This window comes from Cetorhinus maximus, chromosome 4, assembly GCF_964194155.1.
Source record: "Cetorhinus maximus chromosome 4, sCetMax3.hap1.1, whole genome shotgun sequence".
Classification (NCBI taxonomy): domain Eukaryota; kingdom Metazoa; phylum Chordata; class Chondrichthyes; order Lamniformes; family Cetorhinidae; genus Cetorhinus; species Cetorhinus maximus.
In genome coordinates this window covers 122,496,063-122,521,905 of record NC_135882.1, presented here as the reverse complement: position 1 = coordinate 122,521,905, position 25,843 = coordinate 122,496,063, and the positions used below count along the sequence as shown (strand labels likewise).

General features: G+C 46.5%; 1 protein-coding gene across 1 annotated transcript in view; it reads right to left on the bottom strand.

The window, feature by feature from the left end:
* Window positions 1-25,577, bottom strand: part of necab1 (N-terminal EF-hand calcium binding protein 1) — a 326,564-nt gene extending 300,987 nt beyond the window's left edge. Inside the window, exons 1-2 of the mRNA XM_078541237.1 lie at window positions 25,332-25,577; window positions 15,892-15,973 (exon numbers count right to left, since the gene is read on the bottom strand). Coding sequence (XP_078397363.1) covers window positions 15,892-15,973; window positions 25,332-25,577 — 328 coding nt within the window. The remainder of the gene's footprint in view (window positions 1-15,891; window positions 15,974-25,331) is intronic.
* Window positions 25,578-25,843: the final 266 nt, after the last annotated feature.

The following is a 25,843-nucleotide window of genomic DNA, read 5'->3' as shown; positions in this document are numbered from 1 at the left end:
TCTTCAGGTTCAATGTTAATGAAGTCAACTTGTAGATCTGAGGCTATATCTTCTGTTGTCGCTGAGTTGGGCAATTTGCTAAGTGTATCTGGGGTGATCATCAAGTTACCTGACTTGTACCTAATCTCACAGTGATAACTTTGAATCTTTATCAAGAGATGTTACAATCTTGGTGGTGCACTGATCAATGGTTTTTGCCAAATCATCTCCAATGGTTTGTGATTGGTCTCTTCCACAAGCCTTTTGCCAAATAGATAGGTATGAAAATGCATGATTCCAAATACCAAAGCTAACGTTTCACACTCAATGCTGGAGATTATGGACAGAGATTTTAAAGTCAATGCAATCGGTTTGTTTTTTTGTAGCTTCCATTCTTCCGGATCTTTCTGTGAGGCATTTATCTCCAGAATAGTTGTCTCTCTAGGATCATAAAGTTGCAATGTCTATGCTTCTGATAACAACTGTTTCAGTGCTTTGAAGAGATATTCATGGTCTTCGTGCCACAGGAAAGGCACATTCTTTCTCAACAATTCTCTTTGTGATGAAGATTTTTGAGCAAATTTGGGGCTGTATGGAGACAAGAAACTAAACAGACCTATACATCTTTGAAGATCACCCTCATTTTGAGGAGTTGGCATTGCCTTAATATCTTCTATTTTACTTGGATCTGGACATGCACCAGCATTAGAATAAATAGAATGGAAGAAATTGATCTGCTGTATGGTCATGTTGCACTTCAGATTGTTGAACACCCATCATTCATTACGTGCCACTTGCATCAATATGTGCAGATTATGGTCATGTTCTTTCTTTGTTCTTCGCATAATAGCAATGTCATCTGTGATACAGATGCATCCCGGTACAGTGAATGTAATATGGTCCATGTGAGCTTGAAAGAAATCCTGGCAACAGATAGCCCAGAAGGAAATAACTGATAAACAGAATCAACCGATGGGGTAAAAAATGTAGTAAGCTCTTGGGGCTTCTCTGAGCTTTGAGAAGAATTTTGCACCTGCAAATCTTGGTTTTAACTCTTCTGATGTGGATATTTTATATTTCAAAGCTGTGGTTAAGAGTCGTGGAACGATGTATATTTTCAATGTTCCATCCTTCTTTATGACATGCGATTCAGCTGCAGGAATCTGTGTGGTTGTGCACTTTTCTAATGTTTCTGTCGTTCTACATTTTGTCTAGTTCAATCTTGAATTTGTCTTGTAAGTGGATGCTGCATTTATGTGGTGGATCAATTGATGGACTTGCATTCTCACATAGGTGTAATGCTGCAGCTCCCTTGAAACTGCCAATTTTGTCAAAACATGCTAGATATTTTGATGTTAGATGTTGAACTTATGTGATGGGGTAGTTTCCGAGGTTGATCTGCCTTGTGGTGTCTCACTGATTCAATGGATTGGAACGCAAGAGTTCTGTAAGTAAAAGAACTGTGGGCTCTTAGACCCAAGTGCCAGACAGACCAGTAGCCTTTGTACAGGTGAAAAAAGAAGAGTGAATATGTGAAGGGAAAGTATATCCATGTGTTCCGGGAAGAACAGGAAAGACTGTTAAGATCTTAAGAGATGCAGAGGTTAGCCAGTCATTATCGGGATAGTGCTTTCTGCTGCCCAGAAGGGTTGTTGCAGGGGAAAGTGTTAGTTAGTAGAATTCGTGGAGAGTTCAGGTTTATTTCGTTACATAAAGTAAATTTTAAGGAGTGACATTTTAAAATAAGAGGGTTAGAGTGGTGGAAAAATTGTCTATTGCAAAGGGCTCAATTTACTCTAGGGAATGATATAGCTAGACCACAAATATTGACCATACTTACTGTAGAAGAGGATCCTGTTGAGATGCAATCAACAAAGATTTTATAAAAAGAGCATCCTGGATTGTTTCCAGATTGTGTGGTGATGAGGTCATAGGCACACAAACTTAAAAAAGGAAGAGGAAGAATCTAAAAGACAGGGGGAGGATCCTGAACCTCAGTTGGCTGGATCAATCTTTGAAAAGTTTACTCAGGAAGAGAAGATTAGAGAGGATGCGGTTGAGACATTTAGTTCATTGTAGTTAATGGAATTACAGCAGCAGGACCCAGACTTAACGCAGCTATACCAGACAACTCATTCAGAAACCGAAGCAGAATACAATCCAGAGTGTCATTGCACTAAGAACAATATGTTAATGAGGAAATGGAGACCTTCTCATGCCCCAGCAGATGAAAAGAAGGCAATAGTGCACTAAGTAGTGATACCATCTGGGTACTGGAATGAAATTTTAAATAATGGCTTATAAAATCCCAATAGCTGAACATTTGGCAATTAGGAAACCTGGAGCTAAGATACAAAAATATTTCTATTGGCCTGGGCTACATAAAGATATGGTTAAATTCTGTCAAACATACCACATATGTCAGGTGATAGGAAAACCTCAAGCAATAATTAAACCTGCACCTTTAATTCCAATTCCAATGTTTTAGGAACCTTTTAGCAGGGTCCTGACTGTGTAGGACCCCTCCCTAAGACTAAAAGTGTGAATCAGTATTTAATGACAATGTGATTTCCAGAAGCAATACCTTTAAGAAAAATCACAGCAAGGGTGATTGTAGAAGAGTTGACCAAATTGTTTACAAGATATGGATTAGCAAAAGAAATACAGTTGAATCAGGATTCAAATTTCATGTCACAGCTGTTTAAAGAGGTAAAGATCAACCTAGGAATAAAGTAATTTAGATTGTCAGTCTATCACCCTGAATCACAAGGTGCTTTAGAAAGGTGGCATCAAATTTTAAAGACTATGGTTAGAGCATACAGTCAAGACTACCTGCATGATTGGAATCGAGGGATTCCATTTTTGTTGTTTGCTATTAGGGACACCCCAAATCAGTCAACAGGGTTTAGTCCTTCTAGTTAACTTATGGTCATGAAGAAGGGGGACCACTCAAATTAATTCAGGGGAAATTAGTGAGTCAATGTTCTGAAACAACTCTCCTGGATTATGTAATGAAATTCAGAGAAAGATTGAGTAGGGCATACCAGCTAGGGAATATTTAAGGATATCTCAGCTAATTATGAAGGCAAATGCGGATAAAAGGGAAAAGGCTCGTAGTTTTGTGGCTAGGGAAAAAGTATTAGTATCGTTGCCAGTGTCAAGTGAACCACTAAAGGCAAGGTTTAGTGGAACTTACCAGATCGAAGAGACTGAATGAGGTAACTACTCCAGATAGAAGGAAAAGTCAATGAGTGTGCCATGTGAATATGCTAAAAAGGTACCTTGACAGAGAGGATAAACAAAAGGAGATACTGATAGTGGTAGATAAGGGGGAGAAAACAAATTAAAGATTCTGAAATTGACCTTCCTCTGTATAAATTGGACAATGAGGAAGTACTTAAGAATCTAAATGTGATTTTAAGTTACCTTCCAGAAAACTGCCAAAGTGACCTAGAAGAGCTATAGTAGTCACACAAAGCAATTTATGGAAAGAGACTAGGGAAGGCAAATTTGGCTTTGCATGATGTTGATGTGAGTGATTCCGTTTCAATAAGGCAAAACCCATTTAGCTTAACTCCAGTAAAATTGGGTCAAGTGCGGAAAGAAGTTGGATTTATGCTTCAATATTATGTCATAGAGCCCAGTCACAGGCCGAGATTTTCCGGCCCTGTTGTGGGCGGGACCCACTGCAGGCAAGGCGGCGCCCCAGCCAGAAGTCCATTGACTTGCGGCAGGACTGGAAGACCGTGGCGGCGGGTGGGTGTGGAAAATCCCGCCCACCGCAATTGGAGTTCACCCAATTTAATGGTGCCAAAACTGAATGGATCACAAAGACGATATATTGGTTACAGCAGAGTAAACGCAGAAACAAAGACGGATTCATGTCCTATTCCACGAGTGGAGGATTGTATCGAAAAAATGGGACAGTCAGTTTTATCACAAAACTGACTTGCTGCAAGGATAAGGGCAAGTACTCTTATCAGAAAAGAGCTACCAGCTTCTGTGACACTGGATGGTTTATATCAACGCAAGGTAATGCTATTTGGTACGAAAAATGCATGAGCAACATTTCAGAGACTAACAAACAATGTGACTGAAGGACTAAGCAATTGTGCTGTTTGTATTGATAACCAAGGGTGTTCAGTTAAAACTGGGGGGACACTTACAACGTTTGAAGGAACTGTTTGACTGACTACAGGAAACCAATTTGGTTGTAAATTTGACTAAAAGGGAATTTTCAAAGGCAAAAGTTATATATTTAGGCCACATAGTTGAACATGCACAAGTGACCCCGTAAGATGCAACAGTAAAAGCTATTGCAGAGTTCCCAGTGCCTACAACAAAACGGGAAGTTTTGAGATTTCTGTGTATGAGTTGAATTTATTGGAAATTAATGCCAAATTTCAGCAGTACACTGGCTGGATTATTGGAAAAGAATAGGAGATTCCAATGGATACAGGAGTATGTTATATTACATTTTTATTTTCTTTATTATTTTTTGTTACACCTTTTCATCTCCAGAGACATGGAGCTGCCTCAGGGAAATTATACAGCACTCACACACGCACATGCGCGAAGCTCACGCTTGGCCTTCTCACCCTCCTCCACCAACCCCCCCACCCCTCCACACAGACAGCGCTGAGCGCTTTTGCTTGCGTTTCAGAATGGGTGGGCCTTAATTGGCCCGCTAGCATGAAATTGCAATGCAGTGCAGATCGCGGGCAGCGGTCAGCTTCTCAACTGCCCCTGCCTGCCCCCGCCAAGCCCACCCACCAAGGGCAAAATTCTGCCCTTGAAGTTTGGTTTTAGCTTTATCGCATTTTGAAGTGTATGCAAACAACTTTTCAGAGACAGTAGAACATATGTAGAACATAGAAATCCCCCAGGCCTGACATGATATTCCCTCGAACCTTGAGGGAGACTAGTGTAGAAATTGCAGGGGCCCTGGCAGAAATATTTAAAATGTCCTTAGCCACGGGTGAGGTGCCGGAGGATTGGAGGGTAGCTCATGTCGTTCTGTTGTTTAAAAAAGGCTCCAAAAGTAAACCAGGTAATTACAGGCTAATGAGCCTGACGTCAGTAGTAGGTAAATTATTGGAAGGTGTTCAGAGAGATCGGATATACAATTGTTTGGACAGCCAAGGGCTGATTAAGGATAGTCAGCAAGGTTTTGTGCATGGTAGGTCGTGTTTAATGAACCTTGTAGAGTTTTTCAAGGAGGTTACCAAGAAAGTAGATGAAGGAAAGGCTGTGGATGTTGTCTACATGGACTTTAGTAAGGCCTTTGACAAGGTCCCACATGGGAGGTTAGTTCAGAAGGTTCAGACACTTGGTATCCATGGAGAGGTTGTAAACTGGATTCGAAATTGGCTGTGTGGGAGAAGACAGAGAGTGGTAGTGGATGATTGCTTCTCAGACTGGAGGTCTGTGACTAGTGGTGTGCCTCAGGGAACTATGTTGAGACCATTGTTGTTTGTTGTCTATATCAATGATTTGGATGATAATGTGGTAAATTGGATCAGCAAGTTTGCTGATGACACAAAGATTGGAGGCATTGTGGACAGCGAGGAAGGCTTTCAAAGCTTGCAGAGGGATCTGGACCAACTGGAAAAATGGGCCAGAAAATGGCAGATGGAATTTAATGCAGAAAAGTGTGAGGTGTTGCATTTTGGAAGGACAAACCAAGGTAGGACATACACAGTAAATGTTAGGGCACTGAGGAGTGCAGAGGAACAAAGGGATCTGGGAGTTCAGATACATAATTCCCTGAAAGTGGCGTCACAGGTAGACAGGGTTGTAAAGAAAGCTTTTGGCATACTGGCCTTCATAAATCAAAGTATTGAGTATAGGAGTTGGGATGTTATGGTGAGGTTGTATAAGACATTGGTGTGGCCAACTTTGGAGTATTGTATGCAGTTCTGGTCGCCTAACTACAGGAAGGATATCACTAAGATTGAGAGAGTGCAGAGAAGATTTACTAGGATGTTGCCGGGTCTTAAGGAATTGAGTTACAGGGAAAGATTAAACAGGTTAGGACTTTATTCCTTGGAGCGTAGAAGAATGAAGGGAGATTAGATAGAAGTTTACAAAATTATGAGGGGTATAGACAGAGTAAATGCGAGTAGGCTCTTTCCACTTAGATTAGGAGAGATAAACATGAGAGGACATGGCTTTAGGGTGAAGGGGGAAAGGTTTAGGGGGAACATTAGGGGAAACTTCTTCACTAAGAGAGTGGTGAGAGTGTGGAACGAGCTACCATCTGACGTGGTAAATGCGGGCTCACTCTTAAGTTTTAAGAATAAATTGGATAGATACATGGATGGGAGAGGTCTGGAGGGTTATGGACTAGGTGCAGGTCAATGGGACTAGCGGAATAATATTTCGGCACAGACTAGAAGGGCCGAATGGCCTGTTTTCTGTGCTGTAGTGTTCTATGGTTCTATATGGACTACAATCCTTCGAAAAGTTTCTGGAAAGGTTTAGAGATAAAAACGCCAGACAGTTCTGATGGAGTTTGTTATTGCAACTGTTCAATTTAAAAATTGTACAATTGGCTAGACGATAGAATTTAATTGCAGATGTGTTGTCAAGAGCCCTAAAGGACATAACTGCTGGACTGGGTCTGCAGCAAGTGGTAAGGGAACCAACAAGAGGGGAAAACATACTTGACCTCATCCTCACCAACATACATGCCACAGATGCATCTGTCCCTCAGAGTATTGGTAGGAGTGACCACCGCACAGTCATTGTGGAGAATAAATCCCGGCTTCACATTGAGGATACCCTCCATCATGTTGCACGGCACTACCACCATGCTAAATGGGATAGATTTCGAACAGATCTAGCAACTCAAGACTGGGCATCCATGAGGCAGTGTGGACCATCAGCGGCAGCAGAGTTGTACTCGAAGACAATTTGTAACCCAATGGCCTGGCATAACCCCCACTCTACCATTACCATCAAGCCAGGGCATCAACCCTAGTTCAATGGAGAGTGCAGGAGCGCATGCCAGGAGCAGCACCAGGCATACCTAAAAATGAGATGCCAACCTGATGAAGCTATAACACAGGACTACTTGCATGCCAAACAGCATAAGCAACAAGTGATATACAGGGTTATACGATCCCACAACCAACGGATCGGATCTAAGCTCTGCAGTCCTGCAGCATTGTTTCGTGAAGGCGGTGGACAACTAAACAACTTACTGGAGGAGGAGGCTCTGCAAGTATCCTCATCCTCAATGATGGAGGAGCCCAGCACATCAGTGCAAAAGTTAAGGCTGAAGCAGATGCAACAATCTTCAGTCAGAAGTGCCGAGTGGATGATCCATCTTGGCCTCCTCCGGAGGTCCCCAGAATCGCAGATGCCAGTCTTCAGCCAATTCGATTCACCTGACATGATGTCAAGAAACGGCTGAAGGCACTGGATACTGCAAAGGCTATGGGACCTGACAATATTCCGGCAATAATACTGAAGACTTGTGCTCCTGAACTTGCTCCGCCACTAGCCAAGCTGTTTCAGTACATCTACAACACTGGCATCTACCCGACTATGTGGAAAATTGTCCACGTATGTCCTGCACACAGAAAGCAGGACAAACCCAACCCAGACAGTCACCACCCCGTCAGTCTACTCTCGATCATCAGGAAAGAAATAGAAGGAGTTATCCACAGTGCTATCAAACAGCACTTGCTTAGCTATAACCTGCTCACTAACGCCCAGTTTGGGTTCTTCCAGGGCCACTCAGCTCCTGACCTCATTACAGCCTTGGTTCAAACATGGACAAAAGAGCTGAACTCCCGAGGTGAGGTGAGAGTGACTGCCCTTGACATCAAGGCAGCATTTGACACAGTGTAGCATCAAGGAGGCCTAACAAAGCTGGTATCAATGGGAATCATGGGGAAAACTCTCCGCTGGTTGGAGTCATACTTGGCACAAGGAAGATGGTTGTGGTTGTTGGAGGTCAGTCATCTCAGCTTGGGACATCATTGCAGGAGTTCTTCAGCGTAGAGTCCTCAACCCAACCATCTTCAGCTGCTTCATCAATGACCTTCCTTCACGACTCCTCAAATACTGAAGCAGTCTATGTCCAAATGCAGCAAGACCTAGACAATATCCAGGCTTGGACTGACAAGTGGCAAGTAACATCCACACTACACAAGTGTCAGGCAATGACCACCTCCAGCAGGAGAGAATCCAACCATTGCCCCTTGATGTTCAATGGCATTACCATCACTGGATCCCCCACTTTTGACATCCTGGGGGTTCCATTGACCAGAAACTGAATTTGTCCAGCCATATAAATGCCATGGTACAAGAGCAGATCAGAGGCTAGAAATAGTGCGATGAGTAATCCACCTCCTGACTCCCCAAAACCCGTCCGCCACCTACAATGCACAAGTCAGGAGTGTGATGGGATACTCTTCACTTGCCTGGATGAGTGCAGCTCCCACAACACTCAAGAAGATTGACACCATCCAGGACAAAGCAGCCCGCTTTCACAAACATCCACAAACATTCACTCGCTCCACCACCGATGCACAGCAGCAGCGGTGTGTACCATCTACAAGATGTACTGCAGGAATTCACCAAGGCTCCTTCGACAGCACCTTCCAAACCCACGACCACTACCATCTAGAAGGACAGAGGCAGCAAATAGATGGGAACACCACCACCTGGAAGTTCCCCGCCAAGTGACTCACCATCCTGACCTGGAAATATATCGCTGTTCCTTCACTGTGACTGGGTCAAAATCCTGGAACTCCCTTCCTAACAGCACTGTGGGTGTCCCTACACTACATGGGCTGGAACGGTTCAAGAAGTCAGCACACCACCACCTTCTCAAGGGCAACTAGGGATGAGCAATAAATGCTGGCCCAGCCAGCGAAGCCCACATCCCGTGAATTCATTTTTTTAAAAGTGCTTAAATTCAAAAGGGCTTGGATGTTAGGAAATTGATAATGTACTGAAATGGCCTTTATTCTTATTAAAATTTTTTAAATATTTTTTCATACACCAAAGTGTAATAGTTTTTTCAGATAAGTATAATAAAGTAATTGAAAGTGGGTTGAGAAAATGAAAATGTCTTTTTGAAATATGACGTTTCCTTTTTTTGCATAGAGGGAGGTGTGACGATGGATGTTATTTTTTTTAACATTTTAAAATATAGTGGTATTCTGTAAAGAAAGCTGTGTGTTTGTATCCATGAGTAATAAACAGGGGGAAGGCTAGTAAAGACAGCTCCTCTGTGGGAACTGAGAGATGAAAGGTAAAGGTTTCTAGGTGCATGCATGCGTAATGAGAGACTATGGTGAAGTTGGAATTACAAGTAAGTAATTTGGGTTTTAAAATTTGCATTAGGTGATACATAAGGTCTTGACTTTTCAGCTCTTAAATTTCAGAGGGAATTTAAGGGGCTTTTACAAATTACAAAGGTTTCATAAGTAAACAAGAGAAGGTTATTAAATTTTATTTGACCTGAAAGTGGAGGCAATAGGAAGACATGAAAGATGTTAAATTTTAGAAAAATTAAGTTCAAAGAGGTGCTTAGGACAATGGAGTCTAGGATGAAAGGGGAGAAGAAAGATATTTAAGCGAGATGTTTAGTTGAGTTGAGGCCACTATGTGGGGCAGGTGTCCTGAGACCAACTCTGTGCTGACAAAAGTTGTGAATTTGAAGCAGCCACCCAGTTTCAAGCCAGAGAAGTCTTTATTTTCAGAAAGTGGGCTGCTTCTGAACTTCCTACAGGTTTCCACAGCAGAGTGGAAGAGAGTGAGAAGTTATACGGTATACTTCATTAAAGTAGCAGCAGTTTTTGCCTTGGGTAATATTATTGATTTTTATGGTTAAAGATCTAGAAGGGAGCTGTTGCCAAGTAGTTTACTTATGTGTTCTAACCAAGTGGTTTTTTGGGGAGGGAATGTTTTGTAAGACTGTTTTAACTGTGTAATTTTACTCTTGTGTATTTAAATTTTTCTTTTTGTTAATAAGTCTTTTAATTTTAAAATCCTTAGAGTGTTACTAGGATTCTATGCTTCTGGAATCAGTAATTTTCCCTCGTTTTCAAAGTACAAAAAAAGTTATGATCAGTAAGACAAGTTTCCCCCTGGGATTTGTCTTGCTCAGTGAATAACATTGCTGCAGTCGTAATGAGCACCACCTACAAATACACGCTGTGGCAGGAATGCACCACTGTGCCTTTGCTTTGTATTCAATTTATTGTTCAACAATTCCCGAAGCCACCCATTATAATCGCAGCCTTCTCTGGCCCAATTTTTCTGAGGTACTTTTTGTTTTTGTTTTTTGTTTGACTCTCCCTTGCTCATTATTGATCCGGCCCATATCTTGGTCACACGCCTTTCTTGACTGAACTACGCTGATTCTTGTCCTCTTGATGCATTGTCCCACTTAGGGAACTGACAGGCTATGTACTGCAATTTAACCATCTGCTTACCAGTTCTTTATTTGAGCATTAATTTGGCGCTGTGTCTCCAAAACTTTTCTTTGCTGTCGGTACGCTGCATTTTCAACCGTCTCCCATGCTGTGAATTCATTGCAGTCTGACAAAACTGTCCAGGATGTTCTCACACCACGTAGCACAATCTAAGTCTGTATCTGTACTTAATATTGCTGCTACCTATCTCAGCACCACTGATCACCATGTCATGTTATTATAATGATATAGCATCTTGAACTTATTTACTGTACAAGACACAAGGCACCAATCACCCATAAGGAATTGGGTAAACATGTTGTGGATTCATTTATTAAGACTAGGCACATGATAACAGTTATACAGAAGTATAAAGCTTGAAGACATCAGGGCTGTGATTCTGTGCTCTGCTCAAAGCAAAAGTGAAACTTCGATAGGCCCACATGACATGACATCTAGTGATGTCATGCTGATATTCCTTAAAAGCAAGGACAAACCCAATCCAGCCAATTACCCCAAAACATACTTTAAGTGCTGCTGCTTCCCAATCTTGTCTCCTTACTTTTCACATGGAAATAATGGCTCTTTCACTGCAGAGCTGAAGTCATATTATTAAACTTTGAACTGAATTTAATACGCAGGAGTGCATGGGTTTGAGTGCAGGGGGGGGAGTTAAAATTGGCAAAATTGACAGTGTGTCAGGAAGCCAGCTCCAACCTGCTAACTTCCACATTTCATTGCAGCACATTAGGCTATGTGTTGCAACGCCCTCAGGAAAGGTGGGTTGGCATTAACATATGTTAATCGCTCAATTGGAATAATATTAGCACACATTTTTGAGTTGAACATCAGGGCCCCAGGTTTCCTCGGCTTCCTGAAACTTGCCAGTGAAAGCATGGCTAGTGCACAGCAGCAATTGAGGTGGCTGCATCAATCTCAGGGAAATAGACTAATAAATATTCAGTCCTCACAGCTGCTTACTTACCTGCCAGAAAATCATAAGAATTAGGAGGAGTAGGCCATTCGGCCCATCGAGCCAGTAAGATCATCTGTGTGTGTATTGTAGGGCCTTTCTGATCTTCGTGCAAGCACTGTCCCAAGCACACGGAACCTTTATCCATCACAGTCGACATCCTTCCACGTGCTCCTCCCACTCAAGGAGTCAGGCCGGGGTGCTCAGGCACCCAAAGGGAGGAGGAGTGGCTGCTGGACACCCCTGGGTCATCCATTTAGGAATTTCAGAGGCTGTCTGTTCCCTTTGCCTGTGACCCCCTCAACCTCATCTTCTGTCATCACAGAGGGAGCAGCTGGCCCACAGGAGGACAGCCAAAGCAAACCGGGGCCCTCAAGGCCTCGGCTCTCCAGACGACACAAGCCAAAGTCATCAGAGGCAACAGGGCCAACCATTGCACAGGCTGTTTCCACCTCTGCTGCGGATGTCAGGGCAGCACCTAGAAGAAATGGTAGGCCTAGAAAAGTTAAGAAATTCTGCTCACAAGTGGTTGCATGGGCAAACACATTTTGTCACTTAATAATCTGAAAATATATTCACTTCCACTGAATTGATTCTGCAATTCTGTGAATGTGTAATATTGTATTTCAGCTTCATTGACAAGCTTCACGAGTCCTCCTGCTGCATCCCTCCAACTAGCAGTGCGGCTGCACACAGCCAAACCACGAGTGACTCTGGAGTGAGAAGTGTGTGCATGGCAGGGCCTTTCGGAGCCTTGTGCAAGCATTCTCCCAAACACATGGAGCCTTCATACATCACACTCATCTTACTGTCCCAAGCATTTTCAATGCTGCCTGCTGGGGTTCTCTTTCAGTTGTCCATCTGAGCTGACCTGCATTTCCGCCCACCCGCTGACCACACTCCAATGCTACACCTGTGCCCATCCAATACAAGACTCTGCTTACTTTTGATTTTGACAACAATTGCAGTAGTGAAGTTTTGGATCAACTCCCCTGTCCTTTTCCCTCCCCCAGTCACCCATGTCTTTCCCCCCATCACTGTTGACACCACCCCCCCCCCACCACCCCACCCCACTCCTGGCATCACTTTCCACTTCCCCACTGTCACCTACCAATACGAATCCTTTTCTTTCCAGGATGTCCAGGTGAATGTGCACGTTCCCTACCTTCCTGAGAATCCCCCACCCCCATCCACATTGACCTCCCCGACCTCCTTCTTCCCACCCCCAGGGGCCGTGTCTGCCTCCGAGTCCCCGCCAACCACCTACACCATCCCTTCTACCGCTATTAAAGCAGCGTCACCATCCATCCTACCGGCTCCTTCTGTCCCCTCCCATGCTCACCAACCCCTCCTACCACACCCACCTTCAGTTCGTTCCCCAGGAGGCAGTCATTATCTCCACAGATTCCTCCCTTGCACATTCACCTGGACATCACCACCCCCCCCACCTTACTCCCTCCTCCACCCTTTCTCTGCCTCCACCCTTACTGCATCCTCCCAGACACCTTCTCCCCAACTCCAAACTCTCTCCTCCCCCAGGACACCTTCCCCCCTCCAAACTCCTTCCCCCCTCCAAACTCCTTGCCCCCTCCAAACTTCCTCCCTTCTTACATCTATCTCCCCACTTGCTGCATTCTCCCCCGTTACACCCTCCACCCCTTGTGCTCCTTCCTCCCCACTCTCAACCTCACCCCCGACACCCTCACCCCCCCCAACCTAATCCCCCCACATATTTTCCCCCTCTTCCAACCTTGCCCCCCAACACCTTCAGCCCCACTTCCAACTTTGTCCCCGCCCTTCCAACCTCACCCTCTGACAATTTTGTTCCCCCGCTTCCAACTTCAGCCCCTCGACACCTTCAACCTCTCTTCCAACCTCACCCCCCACCGCTACCTTTGGTTCCCCCTCCCAACCTCACCAGCCCAACACCTTCAAACCCCCCCAACCTCACCCCCCAAAAACCTCCATTCCCCCTTCTAACCTCAAGCCCCCAGATACCTTAGTTCCCCATAACAACTTCACCCACCCGAAAGCTTCGTTGCCCCCCTACACCTTCATTCTTCCCCCCACCTCACTCTCCCGACACATTTCCCCCCCCCGCAACCCCCCCGCAACTTCACCCTCCCGACATGTTTGTCCCCACTCCCAACCTCACCCTCCAGCACCTTTGTTCCCCCCCCACAACCTGACCCCTCCCCCCCACCTTCATCCCCCCACCTTCATCCCGCCACTAACCTCATCACCCCGGTGCCCCTTCCTCTCCCAGTCAAACCTAGGCATTCCTCTCCAACTCACAGCTGGACCTTCCTCTCCCCCCACCTCACCTATAATCCGTAGCAGCCCCTGGCCAAGACTGTGATGTTCCGAAGCATCAATGGAGACCTCCCGCCTACCATGAGCTGCTTTGCAGTGGAGGAATGTCCATGAGAATCCACCCAGCATGCGATGCCCATGTTCCTCCAGGGTCTGGTAGCTATGGGGCTCCACCATCTTCTGCTCCTATGTTGTCTGCAATCTGATCAAGATCCTAACAGTAAGTCCCGACTTCCACATGTCACAGTTGTCCAGATGTGTTCTGAACTGGCATGGTTTCACGCCGGCATAATAATAAATCAGGCATGGGGGCGGCGGGGAGGGACGTGATTCCGGTTGAGCCTTACTTGCATCCCATTACTGGGTTGCAAATCGGGTTCACGACGGCCTCCAGCGGGATTCACATTTCGTCATGGTTGACACCATCAGATGATCCTGCTGTGCTTTCACACTAGCGTGAAACCAATTTCTACCCCTCCTGCCAAATTGACCCCTCCCTGCCCACCATGATGTTTGACGCCAACGGGAGTGGACGATTCTGCCCTAGATCTTGATCCTTCAAACCAAACTCATTTCTCACTACCGGACTGTTTTTACCCTTTACATAACAGAGCTTACCCACCTCCTTTTCCTTCCTTCCTCTCTTTCCAAAATGTCAAATAACCTAGAATATTCAGGTCCTTGCCATACTCACTTTGCAACCATGTTTCTGTAATGGCTATGATGTTATTCACATTTATTTCTATTTATGCTATCAATTCATCCATCCTTTAATAATTGCCGTGTGCATTCAGATAAAGAGCCTTTAATTCTGTCTTTTTACTATTTCCCCTTCTCGAACCTTATTTTCTGGTGCACTCTTATATTTGTAAGCTTTGTCCATTCCTATCACAATCTGGTTAACATTACCTGTATTGCCATCCTGCACTATTACCTTGTCTTCAGCTTTCCAAATTTTACCTCACGTGAACCTTTCCCCCACCATTATTTGGTTTAAAGCCCCCTCTACAGATCTAATTATATGACTTGCCAGTAGACTGGTGCCAGCTCAATTCAGGTGAAAACTGTCCCAACAGCTCCCTCTTTCCCCAGTACTGGTGCCAGTGCCCCATGAATCAAATCCCATTTCTCCCACAATCTTTGAGTTACACATTCAATTCTGATCATATGTACTCTTTGTCAATTGGCTTGTGGCATAGTTAGTAATCCAGAGAATATTACCTTTGTGGAACTGCTTTCTACTTCAGCTCTTGGCTGCTTACACTCCCTCAGCAGAACTTCTATCTTAGCCATACCTGCCTTGTTGGTTTCCACATGGACAACAACAACTGGACCCTTCGCCTTCCACTCCAAGTTCTTCTCCAGCCCCAAAGAGATGTCCTTAACTCGGGCACCGGGCAGGAAACACAGGATAGCATCTGTCCCCTAACTATAATGTCCCCTATTCACTACCCACTTACCCCCCCCACTTGAACAGCCCCCTGCACCATTGCGCCATGGTCAGTTTGCTCACCTCCTCTGCAGTCCCTGCTCTCAGCCATACAAGCTGCAAGAACCTCGAACCTGTTGGACAATTGCAAGGACTAATGTCTCTTCCATTGCTACCTTATGGATTCCCATACCTGCCTTACTTGCAGTCACACTCGCCTATCCCTGATCATGGACCAAATCTGAAGGACTAGCCTAAAGGTTGTGACTGAATCCGGGACAAAGTATCCAGGTAACATCTCCCCTCCCTGATACATCACAGTATATGAAGTTCAGGCTCTAGCTCATCAACTCAGAACTGAAGCTCCTTGAGCTGCAGACACTGCAGATGTGGCTGCTGTGTATCACACTGATGTCCACTACCTCCCACATGCTGCAGTTGCAATACATTACCTGAGCTGCTTTGTTTTATTTAAGTAATTAGGTTTCAAGTTTAGAAGTATTACTGAACAATTTTTGGAGGTGTGTTATGGAGTTCAACTAGTTACTCTATAAATTTAATTCACCTACGTACATCTTCCCAGTACCAGTTTGAACTACTGTCCCAGTTTAGAGAGGGAAAAAAGAACTTAAAACCCACCAATCACCTACCTATCTGCTCACCTAATTAGTGCCTCCAGCTTTCATCTGTCAGATCTCGCTGTCTTTGGCTCCTTCTCTGGAGCCTTTTTGCAAAAGACCAGACAGCATCTCTTCCCGCCCTACGTTGAATTCCTTCACTTACAAAATTCTCAGAGTTAAGCACTCCACCTTGCTGCATCCGGACAAAACTGTGGGCACTGGGAACCTGAAATAAAAACAGAAAACGCTGCAGATATTCAGCCGATGGCTGCATCAGTGGAGAGGGAAACAGAGTTAATGTTCTGATGAAAGGTCACTGACCTGAGATGTTAACCCTGTGGGCAGAATTGTCCCAGATTTGCACTAAGTGTGGTAGCAGTACCATCGGCCACAATGCTTGCTTTTCACTCCGTATTGTCCCAAGCCCGCCGCTTTAAATTATGCATTCCTGGGAAACATGCCGTTTCAATGGCGGGTGGGCTCTCAATCACCCTCCACGCCATCACCTCACCACCTCATTACGCTGGGCACCATATTTAAAGTCCAGCCGGGCACACACCTCTCAGTTCTTCCAAACCACAACTGCTGCAAAGAAATCATGGCCCCCACTCTGGCCACAGGATGGGCAGCAACTCACTAATGTGGCTTGGGAGGCGGTTGCAGCAGTGGTCAGTGCCAATGCCCTGCAAAAGAAGACAGCTACTCAGTGCCACTGCAGGATGAATCCATTCCACCAAGGTAATTCACTCTTCTCATCGCCCTCAACTCACACACTCACAAACCCATCACACATCCACAGGGATCTCATGCCTCAAGGGACAACACCACTAACTCTCACACACACCCTCACATCTCCATCAGGCTCACACTCTCTTGAGCTCACATCCTCATCCTGTCCATGGCTCCGCTCACCACACAAATATTCCACGCTGTGCCATGTGTCCTGCTCACACTCTCTCCAGCTGTTTTCATGCAGGAGAAGCCTGCTCATATCAGGAGGGAAGAGGTCCCAGACCGGGGGGTGAAGTGGTGCACATTAGGCCCCTCACTCACTTTATGGAGTGTGCTATCATGCTGACTGGTGAGGACATGGACCATGCCTGCGGTGATGGTGAGGTTGACGGAAAACACCCTCGTATGGATCCTGCATCACATCATCCCTCTCTCAATGCAAATGTGAGTGCTCTCTCTCTCCTGCCTTTGACTCTACTGCCATGCACTACTTATCTCTACTTCGGTTCACAAGGAGCTCTGCCAACCGACCAACACTCTCAACCAGCCAGTCCCTCAGCTCAATCCACGTCCACACCTCTAGCCAAGAAGACTCTTCCTCCATTGAAGAACTGGAAATAAGCAGCCTGGAAGACCCATCTCTGCACTTATCCACACCCTGCACCAGCACAGAGACACACAACTTAGTAGAACTTAGATCTAGAGCGGGCTCATGTTCACAATCTGGTGGTCATTACACAGACACATGCCCGCAGCAGCAGCAGCAGGAGGCAGGTTCATGCGAGCTCCCTGTCACTCTGAAGACCACTGGGGATCAGGCATCTGTGGGGCCTGAGTCAGATGACGAGCCTCTAGATTTTGTCTTCCAACTCATTGTGGAGAGTCAGCAGAAGGTGGGGGAACATCACATAGAGCTGTTGAAAGCCTTCAGCAGAGTGGCATGCGAGTCAGGAGGAGTGTGTCCACCAGCTCTCTGATGAAGTGGTGCCCACATGTACGTCTCCATGGGGAGGATGGCAGATGCCGCGGAGACCCTGTTCCAGCAGAACGTGGAGATATGTGCAGACCTGCACTCCATCGTGGGAGCCATGGGTGAGTTCCTGCAGTGACAATGCAAGAGGGAAATGGGGCACCCCGTCATCCCTCCATGCGTTCATTCTCCTCAAGGAATCAGGCCAGGGTCCCCGGGCACCTGAAGAGCGGAGGACACCCCTGGGTCATCCACTCAGGAATCTCAGAGGTTATCCTCTCCCTCCGAGTACCCTTTGCTTGTGAGCCCCTCAGCCTCGTCCTCTGTTACTGCAGAGGGAGCAGCTGGCCAACGAGTGATTCTGGAGGGAGAAATGTGTGTGTGCCTCATGCAAGCAATCTCCCAAGCACACGGATCCTTCACGTATCATACTTACCTCAATGTCCTGAACATTTTGAATGCTGCCTGCTGGCATTCGCTTTCAGTTGTCCATCTGAGCTGACCTGCATCTCTGCCCACCTAAAGATCACACTCCCATGCAGCACCTGATCTCACCCAACATGACTTTCGTTTCACTTTTGATTTGGACAGCCTGATCGGGATTCACTTTCTCGTAAGCTCCGCTGCCTTTTCCCCTCTCCCAGTCACCCATTTCCTTTCCCCCATCACAGTTGACCCCCCTGGCATCACCTTCCACCTCCTTTCCATGACCTACCAGCCACAACCCTTTTCCTTCGGGGATGTCCAGGTGAACATGCACGTTCCCATCCTTCCTGAAAATCCCACCCCCAACCATATTCACCTCCCCGACCTCCTCCTTCCCACCCCAAACGTCCATGCCTGCCTCCGAGTCCCCACCAACCACCCTCACAGTCCCTCCTACCGCTACCGTCAAACTCTCACCCTCCCCCCCTACTGCCTCGCTCTGCTCGTGGTCATTCCCACTATTCCCTCATACCACACCCACCTTTAGTTTGCTCTCCAGGAGGCAGTCATGGACCCATAAGACCCCTCCCTTGCACTTTCACCTGTACACCCCCCCTCTGGGCTCCTTCACCCCAGACCCCTTCCCTCCTCCAGACCCCTTCCCTCCCCTGGACTCCTTCCCCCAAGAACCCCTTCCCCCCTCTGGGCCCTTTCCTTCTCTTAGTCCTCCAATGCCCCCCCACAGGGCTATGCCCGCTTAGTCCCTCTCCCTCCCTGAATCCCTCAGACACCCTTGCTTATTCCGTCACCCTTAGTCCTTCCCCCCTCCCGACTCCTTCCTCCAGCCTTACCTTTTCCTCCAGTCTCACTTCTTCCTCCAGCTTTATTCCTTCCCCCTTCCTGACTCGCTCAGACACCCTCACTCCTTCCTCCAGCTTTACTCCTTCCTTCACTCTTAATCATTCTGCTCTCCACACTCCTTCCTCCTCCAGATTCCTTCCCCTCTCCACACTCCTTCCTGCCCCCGGACTCCCACCCCTCTCCACATTCCTTCCTCCCGCTGGACTCCCTCCCCTCTCTGCACTCCTTCCCCGCTCTGAACTCCTTGCCTTACACTTTCCATGCCCCTTACACCTACCTCCCCAATTGCCATCATTTCCCCGTTACACCCTCCTCCCCCCGTATTCCCTCCCCCCTCCTAACCTCACTCCCCTGACACCTTAATTCCCCCCTCCTGACCTCGCCCCCTCCGACACCATCATTCTTCCCCTCCCAACCTCACCCCCCAACGCCTTCATTCTTCACCTCCTGACCTCACCCCCCAACACCTTCATTCTTCCCCTCCCAACCTCACCCCCCAATACCTTCATTCTTCCCCTCCCAACCTCGCCTGACAACACCTTCATTCTTCCCCTCCCAACCCCACCTCCCGACTTCACCCCCTGACACCTTCATTCCTCTCTCAATTGACCCTAGACCTTCCTTTCCCACCCCCTTGACCATCATCCATTGTGAGTATCAACGGTGACTTTCCAACTTCTGTGAGCTGCTTCGCAGCAGAGCCATGTCCATGAGAATCCACCCAGCATGCATGGACGTTCCTCCAGGATCCCATTGTTGTTGGGCTCCAGCATCTTCTGCTCCTCGGATATCTGCGATGTGAACAAGGTCCTGGTGCTAAGTCCCGACTTCTGCAGGTCACAGTTGTCAAGACATGTTCTACACCGGCGTGTTTTCCCTCCAACATGGGCAGACAATCCAGTGGGGGTGGGTGGTGAGTCCGGCAGGCTGGCCCTATAATGATATGCTAATGGTTTACAATGAGGTTTCCGACTCCTGATGGCGGGGAAGGCAGCCTGCCATTGACAGGCTGAGCGGACAATCGCAAACTGGTTTCATGATGTTGTGAAACCAATTTTTGGCCTTCTCACCATATTGTCTGCTCACACTACCCAACACACCCAACACCAGTGGGCACAGAAAATCCCGGTCTGTTTCTCCCTCCACAGATGCTATGAGGCCTGCTAAGTATTTCCAGCATTTTCTGTTTTTATTTCCTGTTTCCAGCACCCTCATATTTTGCTTTATAATTATGTCAGCTCTGCCTCTGATGGTACCAGTCAGGGAGAAGGTGCTCAGCTTTGTGGGTTTGACTGGCTTCCCACAGGGTCAGTACTGAGGGAGTGCTGCACTGTCAGAGGGTCAGCATTGAGGGAGTGCTGCACTGTCAGAGTGTCAGTACTGAGGGAGTGCTGCACTGTCAGAGGGTCAGTACTGAGGGAGTGCTGCACTGTCAGAGGGTCAGTACTGAGGGAGTGCTGCACTGTCAGAGGGTCAGCATTGAGGGAGTGCTGCACTGTCAGAGGGTCAGCACTGAAGGAGTGCTGCACTGTCAGAGTATCAGTACTGAGGGAGTACTGCACTGTCAGAGGGTCAGCATTCAGGGAGTGCGGCACTGTCAGAGGGAGAACAACATTGAATGTACCAATGTGGCAGTCCAGGCACCCTGAAACAACCAGGATTATTCATGAGCAGTAAGGGTTTTTTTTTAATCCATACATGGAATGTGGGCTTTGCTGGCTGTGCCAGCATTTATTGACCATCCTAGTTGCCCTTGAAAAGGTGCTGGTGAGCTGCCTTCTTGAACCACTGCAGTCCATGTGGTGTAGGTACACCCACAGTGCTGTTAGGAAGGGAGTTCCAGGATTTTGCACCAACGACCACGAAGGAACGGCGATATGTTTCCAAGTCAGGAAGGTAAGTGTCTTGGGGGGGAACTTCCAGGCGGTGGTGTTCCCATTTATCTGCTGCACTTGTCCTTCTAGATGGTAGTGGCAGTGGGTTTGGAAGGTGCTGTCTAAGGAGCCTTGGTGAATTTCTGCAGTGCATCTTGTAGATGGTCCACACTGCTGCTAACTGCATCGGTGGTGGAGGGAGTGAATGTTTGTGGATGTGGTGCCAATCAAGCGGGCTGCTTTGTCCTGGATGCTGTCATGCTTCCTGAGTGTTGTGGGAGCTGCACTCATCCAGGCAAGTGGGGGGTATTCCATCAGACTCCTGACTTGTGCCTTGTAGATGGTGGACAGGCTTTGGGGAGTCAGGAGGGGGTTTATTCATTGCACGATTCCTAGCCTCTGACATGCTCTTCAAGCCACAGTATTTATATGGATAGTCCAGTTCAGTTTCTGGTCAATGATAACACCCAGGATGTTGATAGTGGGGGATTCAGTGATGGTAATGTCATTGAACATCGAGGGCGATGGTTGGATTTTCTCTTGTTAGAGATGGTTATTGCCTGCCACTGTGTGGTGCCAATGTTACTTGCCACTTGTCAGCCCAAGCTTGAATATTGTCCAGTTCTTGCTACATTTGGACATGCACTGCTTCAGCATCTGAGGAGTCGTGAATGGTGCTGAACATTGTGCAATTATCAGCGAACATCCCCACTTCTGACTTTATAATGGAAGGAAGGTCATTGATGAAGCAGCTGAATATGGTTGAGCCTAGGACACTACCCTGAAGAACTCCTGCAGTGATGTCCTGGAGCTGAGATGACTGACCTCCAATAACCACAACCATCTTCCTTTGTGCTAGGTATGACTCCAACCAGCAGAGAGTTTTCCTCATGACGTCAGTTCTAGTCCTTGATGCTACACTCGGTCAAATGCGGCCTTGATGTCAAGGATAGTCACTCTCACCTCACCTCGGGAGTTCAACCCTTTTGTCCATGTTTGAACCAAGGTTGTAATGAGGTCAGGGGCTGAATGGCGCTGGAGGAACCCAAACTGAGCATCAGTGAGCAGGTTATTGCTAAGCAAGTGCCGCTTGATAGTATTGTTTATGACCCCTTCCATTACTTTACCGATGATTGAGAGTAGACTGGTGGGGCAACAATTGGCTGGGTTGGATTTGTCTTGCTTTCTTTGTGCAGGATGTACCTGGGCTATTTTCCACATAGCCGGGTAAATGCTAGTATTGTAGCTGTACTGGAACAGCTTGGCTAGGGGCACGGCTAGTTCTGGATCACAAGTCTGCAGTACTATTGCCAGAATGTCATCAGGGCCCATAGCCTTTGCAGTATCCAGTGCCTTCAGCCATTTCTTGATATCACATGGAGTGAATCAAATTGGCTGAAGACTGGCATCTGTGATGCTGGGGACCTCCGAAGGAAGCCGAGATGGATCATCCACTCGGCACTTCTGGCTGAAGATTGTAGCCGATGCTTCAGTCTTATCTTTTGCACTGATGTGCTGGGGTCCTCCATCATTGAGGGTGGGGATACTTGTGGAGCATCCTCCTCCAGTGAATTGTTTAATTGTCCACCCCCATTCACGACTGGATGTGACAGGGCTGCATAGCTTAGATCTGATCCGTTGGTTGTGGGATCACTTAGCCCTATCTATCACTTGCTGCTTATGCTTTTTGGCACTCGAGTAACCCTGTGTTATAGCTTCACCAGGTTAATGCCTCAATTTTAGGTATGCCTGGTGTTGCTCCTGGCATGCCCTCCTGCACTTTTTATTGAATCAGAGTTAATCCTCTGGCTTGATGGTAATGGTAGAGTGGGGGACATGCCGGACCATGAGGTTACAGATTGTCTTCGAATACAATTCTGCTGCTGCTTGTGGCCCACAGCGCCTCATGGATGCCCAGTCTTGAGTTGCTAGATCTGTTCAAAAGCACGGTGGTAGTGCCACGCAACACGATGGAGGGTATCCTCAATGTGAAGGCAGGACTTTTGTCTCCACAATGACCATGCGGTGATCACTCCTACCAATACTGTCATGGACAGATTCATCTGCATCAGACAGGTTGGTGAGGATGAGGTCAAGTATGTTTTTCCCTCTTGTTGATTCCTTCACCACCTGTCGCAGACCCAGTCTAGCAACTATATCATTTAGGACTCAGCCAGATCGGTCAGTAGTGGTGCTACCAAGCCACCCTTGGTGATGGACATTGAAGTCTCCCACCCAGAGTACATTTCAGGCCCTTGCCACCCTCAGTGCTTCCTCCAAATGGCGTTCAACATGGAGGAGTATTGATTCATCAGCTGAGGGAGAGCGGTAAGTGGTAATCAGCAGGAGGTTTCCTTGCCCATGTTTGACCTGGTGCCATGAGATGTTATGGGGTCCGGAGTCGATGTTGAGGAGTCCCAGGGTAACTTCCTCCCCACTGTATACCACTGTGCTGCCACCTCTGCTGGGTCTGCTCTGCCAGTGGGACAGGACATACTCAGGGCTGGTGATGGTGGTGTCTGGGACATTATCTGTAAGGTATGATTCCGTGAGTCAGGCTGTTACATGACTAGCTTGACGAGTCTGTGAGACAGATCTCCCAACTTTGGCACTAGCCCCCAGATGTTAGTAATGAGGACTTTGCAGGGTCAACAGGGCTGAGATTGCCATTGTCATTTCCAGTGGTTGTCTGGTTTCATTCCTTTTTTGTGATTTTGTAGCGGTTTGTTACGACTGAGTGGCTTGCTAGGGCATTTAAGAGTCAAACATATTGCTATGGGGTTTGGAGTTATAAGATGGGTTTTTAACAACATGGTCATCACTAGACTTTTTTAAATCCAAATTTTTATTGAATTCAAACCCTGGTCCCCCAGAGCATTACCTTGGGTCCCTGGATTACTAGTCCAGCGACAATACCACTACACCATCACCTCCCCATTTCCATTCTATCAATGAATACTGATTTACAACCACACAAAAACAGTTCATACATTGTGTGTAACATTGGTGAGGGGCAATTTATTTGAAAAAATTCTGGAGACAGTATTAATCATCATTTAGAGAGGCATGGATTAATCAAAGACAGTCAGCAGGAACTTGTTAAGGGAAGGTTGTGTCTGAATAAAATGATTGAATTTTTTTGAGGAGATATTTAGAGGGTCATTGAGGGTAGCATATTTGATATAATTTACATAGATTTAATCAAGGCTTTTAACATGGTTCCACATGGCCGACCGGTCAAAAAATTAAAAGCTCATGGGATCCAAAGTAAAGTGGCAAGTTAGATCCAAATTTAGCTCAGTGGCAGGGAGCAAAGGGTTATGGTTGCCGGATATTTTTGTGAGTGGAAGAATGTTTTCAGTAGGGTTCTGTGGGGCTCAGTGCTGGGTCCCTTGCTGTTTATGGTTTGTATCAATGGTTTAGACTTACATGCAGGGCTCATGATTCTTGTTCATCCTTCGAGGCGAAGATGACCACATTCATCATCTGGGCTGTTTGGTAGGGTTCCAGTGGGTACATAGTGATTGTTAAGGCCGGTCTGCGCCCGAAAGGTTCTGCTGCAAATAGGACAGGACACCCTAGACAATTGAGTTTTGGACGAGTTGCTGGTTCAGGAGTTCCTCTCCTTGCGTTTTCTCTCTGCCTGTGATATGCGTTCGTTTTTGAAGGAAGCGCACCATTTTTTATTTGGTTAAACTGGAAAGTTTCTCCCAGGACTCGAAGATAATATCAAAATTCTTCAGAGTGTCCTTGTAACGCTTCTTTTGATGACCATGAAAGCGCACTCCAGACTCAAATTCGCCATAGAAAATTTGCTTTGGTAACCAAGTGTCAGGCATTCTGGCTACATGACCAGTCCAACTCAGTTGTGACTGTCTCAAAATGGTGTGGATGTTTGGTATGCCAGCTTGGATGAGCACCTCAGTGTTTGGTACTTTGTCCTGCCATCTGATCTTCAGAAGTTTCTGAAGTTAGCTGAAGTGAAAGTGGTTGAGCTTCTTGGCATTATACTGGTACACAGTCCAAGTCTTGCATGTATAGAGCAGAGAGAGCAGGAATATTGCTCTATAGGCTTTCAGTTTGGTGGACAGACTTACTCCTCTTTGTCCCCAGTCTGATGTTTGAAGCCTGCTGATGGCTAGACTTGCTTTGGAATTCTTGCACATGTCTCATCGTCAATATAGACAACTCAAGAGAGTGTGCTGCCTAGATAAGTGAATTTATCCACTGCTGACAGGTTCTGGTTATGGACTGAAACCTTGGGCTCAAGATGGGGCTTTTCTGGAGCAGGCTGGGTACATGACTTAAGTTTTCTTTGTAACGCTGGAGCTGTCGCATACATTGGAGAATAAGTCCATGCTACATTATATGTCCAGCTCTGAAGTGGCAGCTAGTTGTCAGTCATGGGAAAATAGGGAATCATGAAGTATGTCCTTGGAAACCTTGGTCTTTGTCTGGAGTTGTCTCAGATTGAACAGCTTCCCGACCTTGCAATGTCTGATTTCGATGACAGGATCGCCATCATGAAAAGCATCAAAGGGCATAAAAGAGAAAACATTCTGAAAAGGGTTGGCACCAGCAGTCAGCTGGTCTTTAACACCATTAGTGACTAGAAATGGGTTAGAAGATTCATCATCATCCAGGACATGTGTGACCATGCTATCATAGAACTGTCAAAGCATTGTAATGAATTTCACAGGGCAGCTGAATTCCTCCAATACCTTCCCAAGGCCCTCACAACTGACTGTGTCAAAGACCTTGGTCAGGTCAACAAACATGGTTTTGAGGTCCACGTTCTGTGCTTGGCATTTATCCCGGAGCCATCTAACTGCAAACACCATATCAGTATCTCCTCGATTAGTCTTAATTGCAGTGATCTGGACGTTATACCTAGCCAGGTCTCTACCGACAAGAGCAGTTCTTCTGTCAGGTCTGTTGGCTGGGGCATTGTCCATGAGGGTGTGCATGTTGCATGTACCAAAAATGCCCGGTGTCACCTTTACTTTCTTTTTTGTGGTTGTTACGACCAGGTGAGGCGGGGTCGAGTGGCTCCCCTCTTTGCCCTCTCCTCATTTGACTGCAACAGGTTATTTTATTTGAAAAATATATACTTGCCAATTCAGCAAATATTTAACTGTTTACCTGCTGCGATCACAAAAGAACCAATAGGACAAGTTTTCTTGAGTTTAACAAAGAAAGAATTTAGCTTTATTATACTTAAACTGATCTAAGT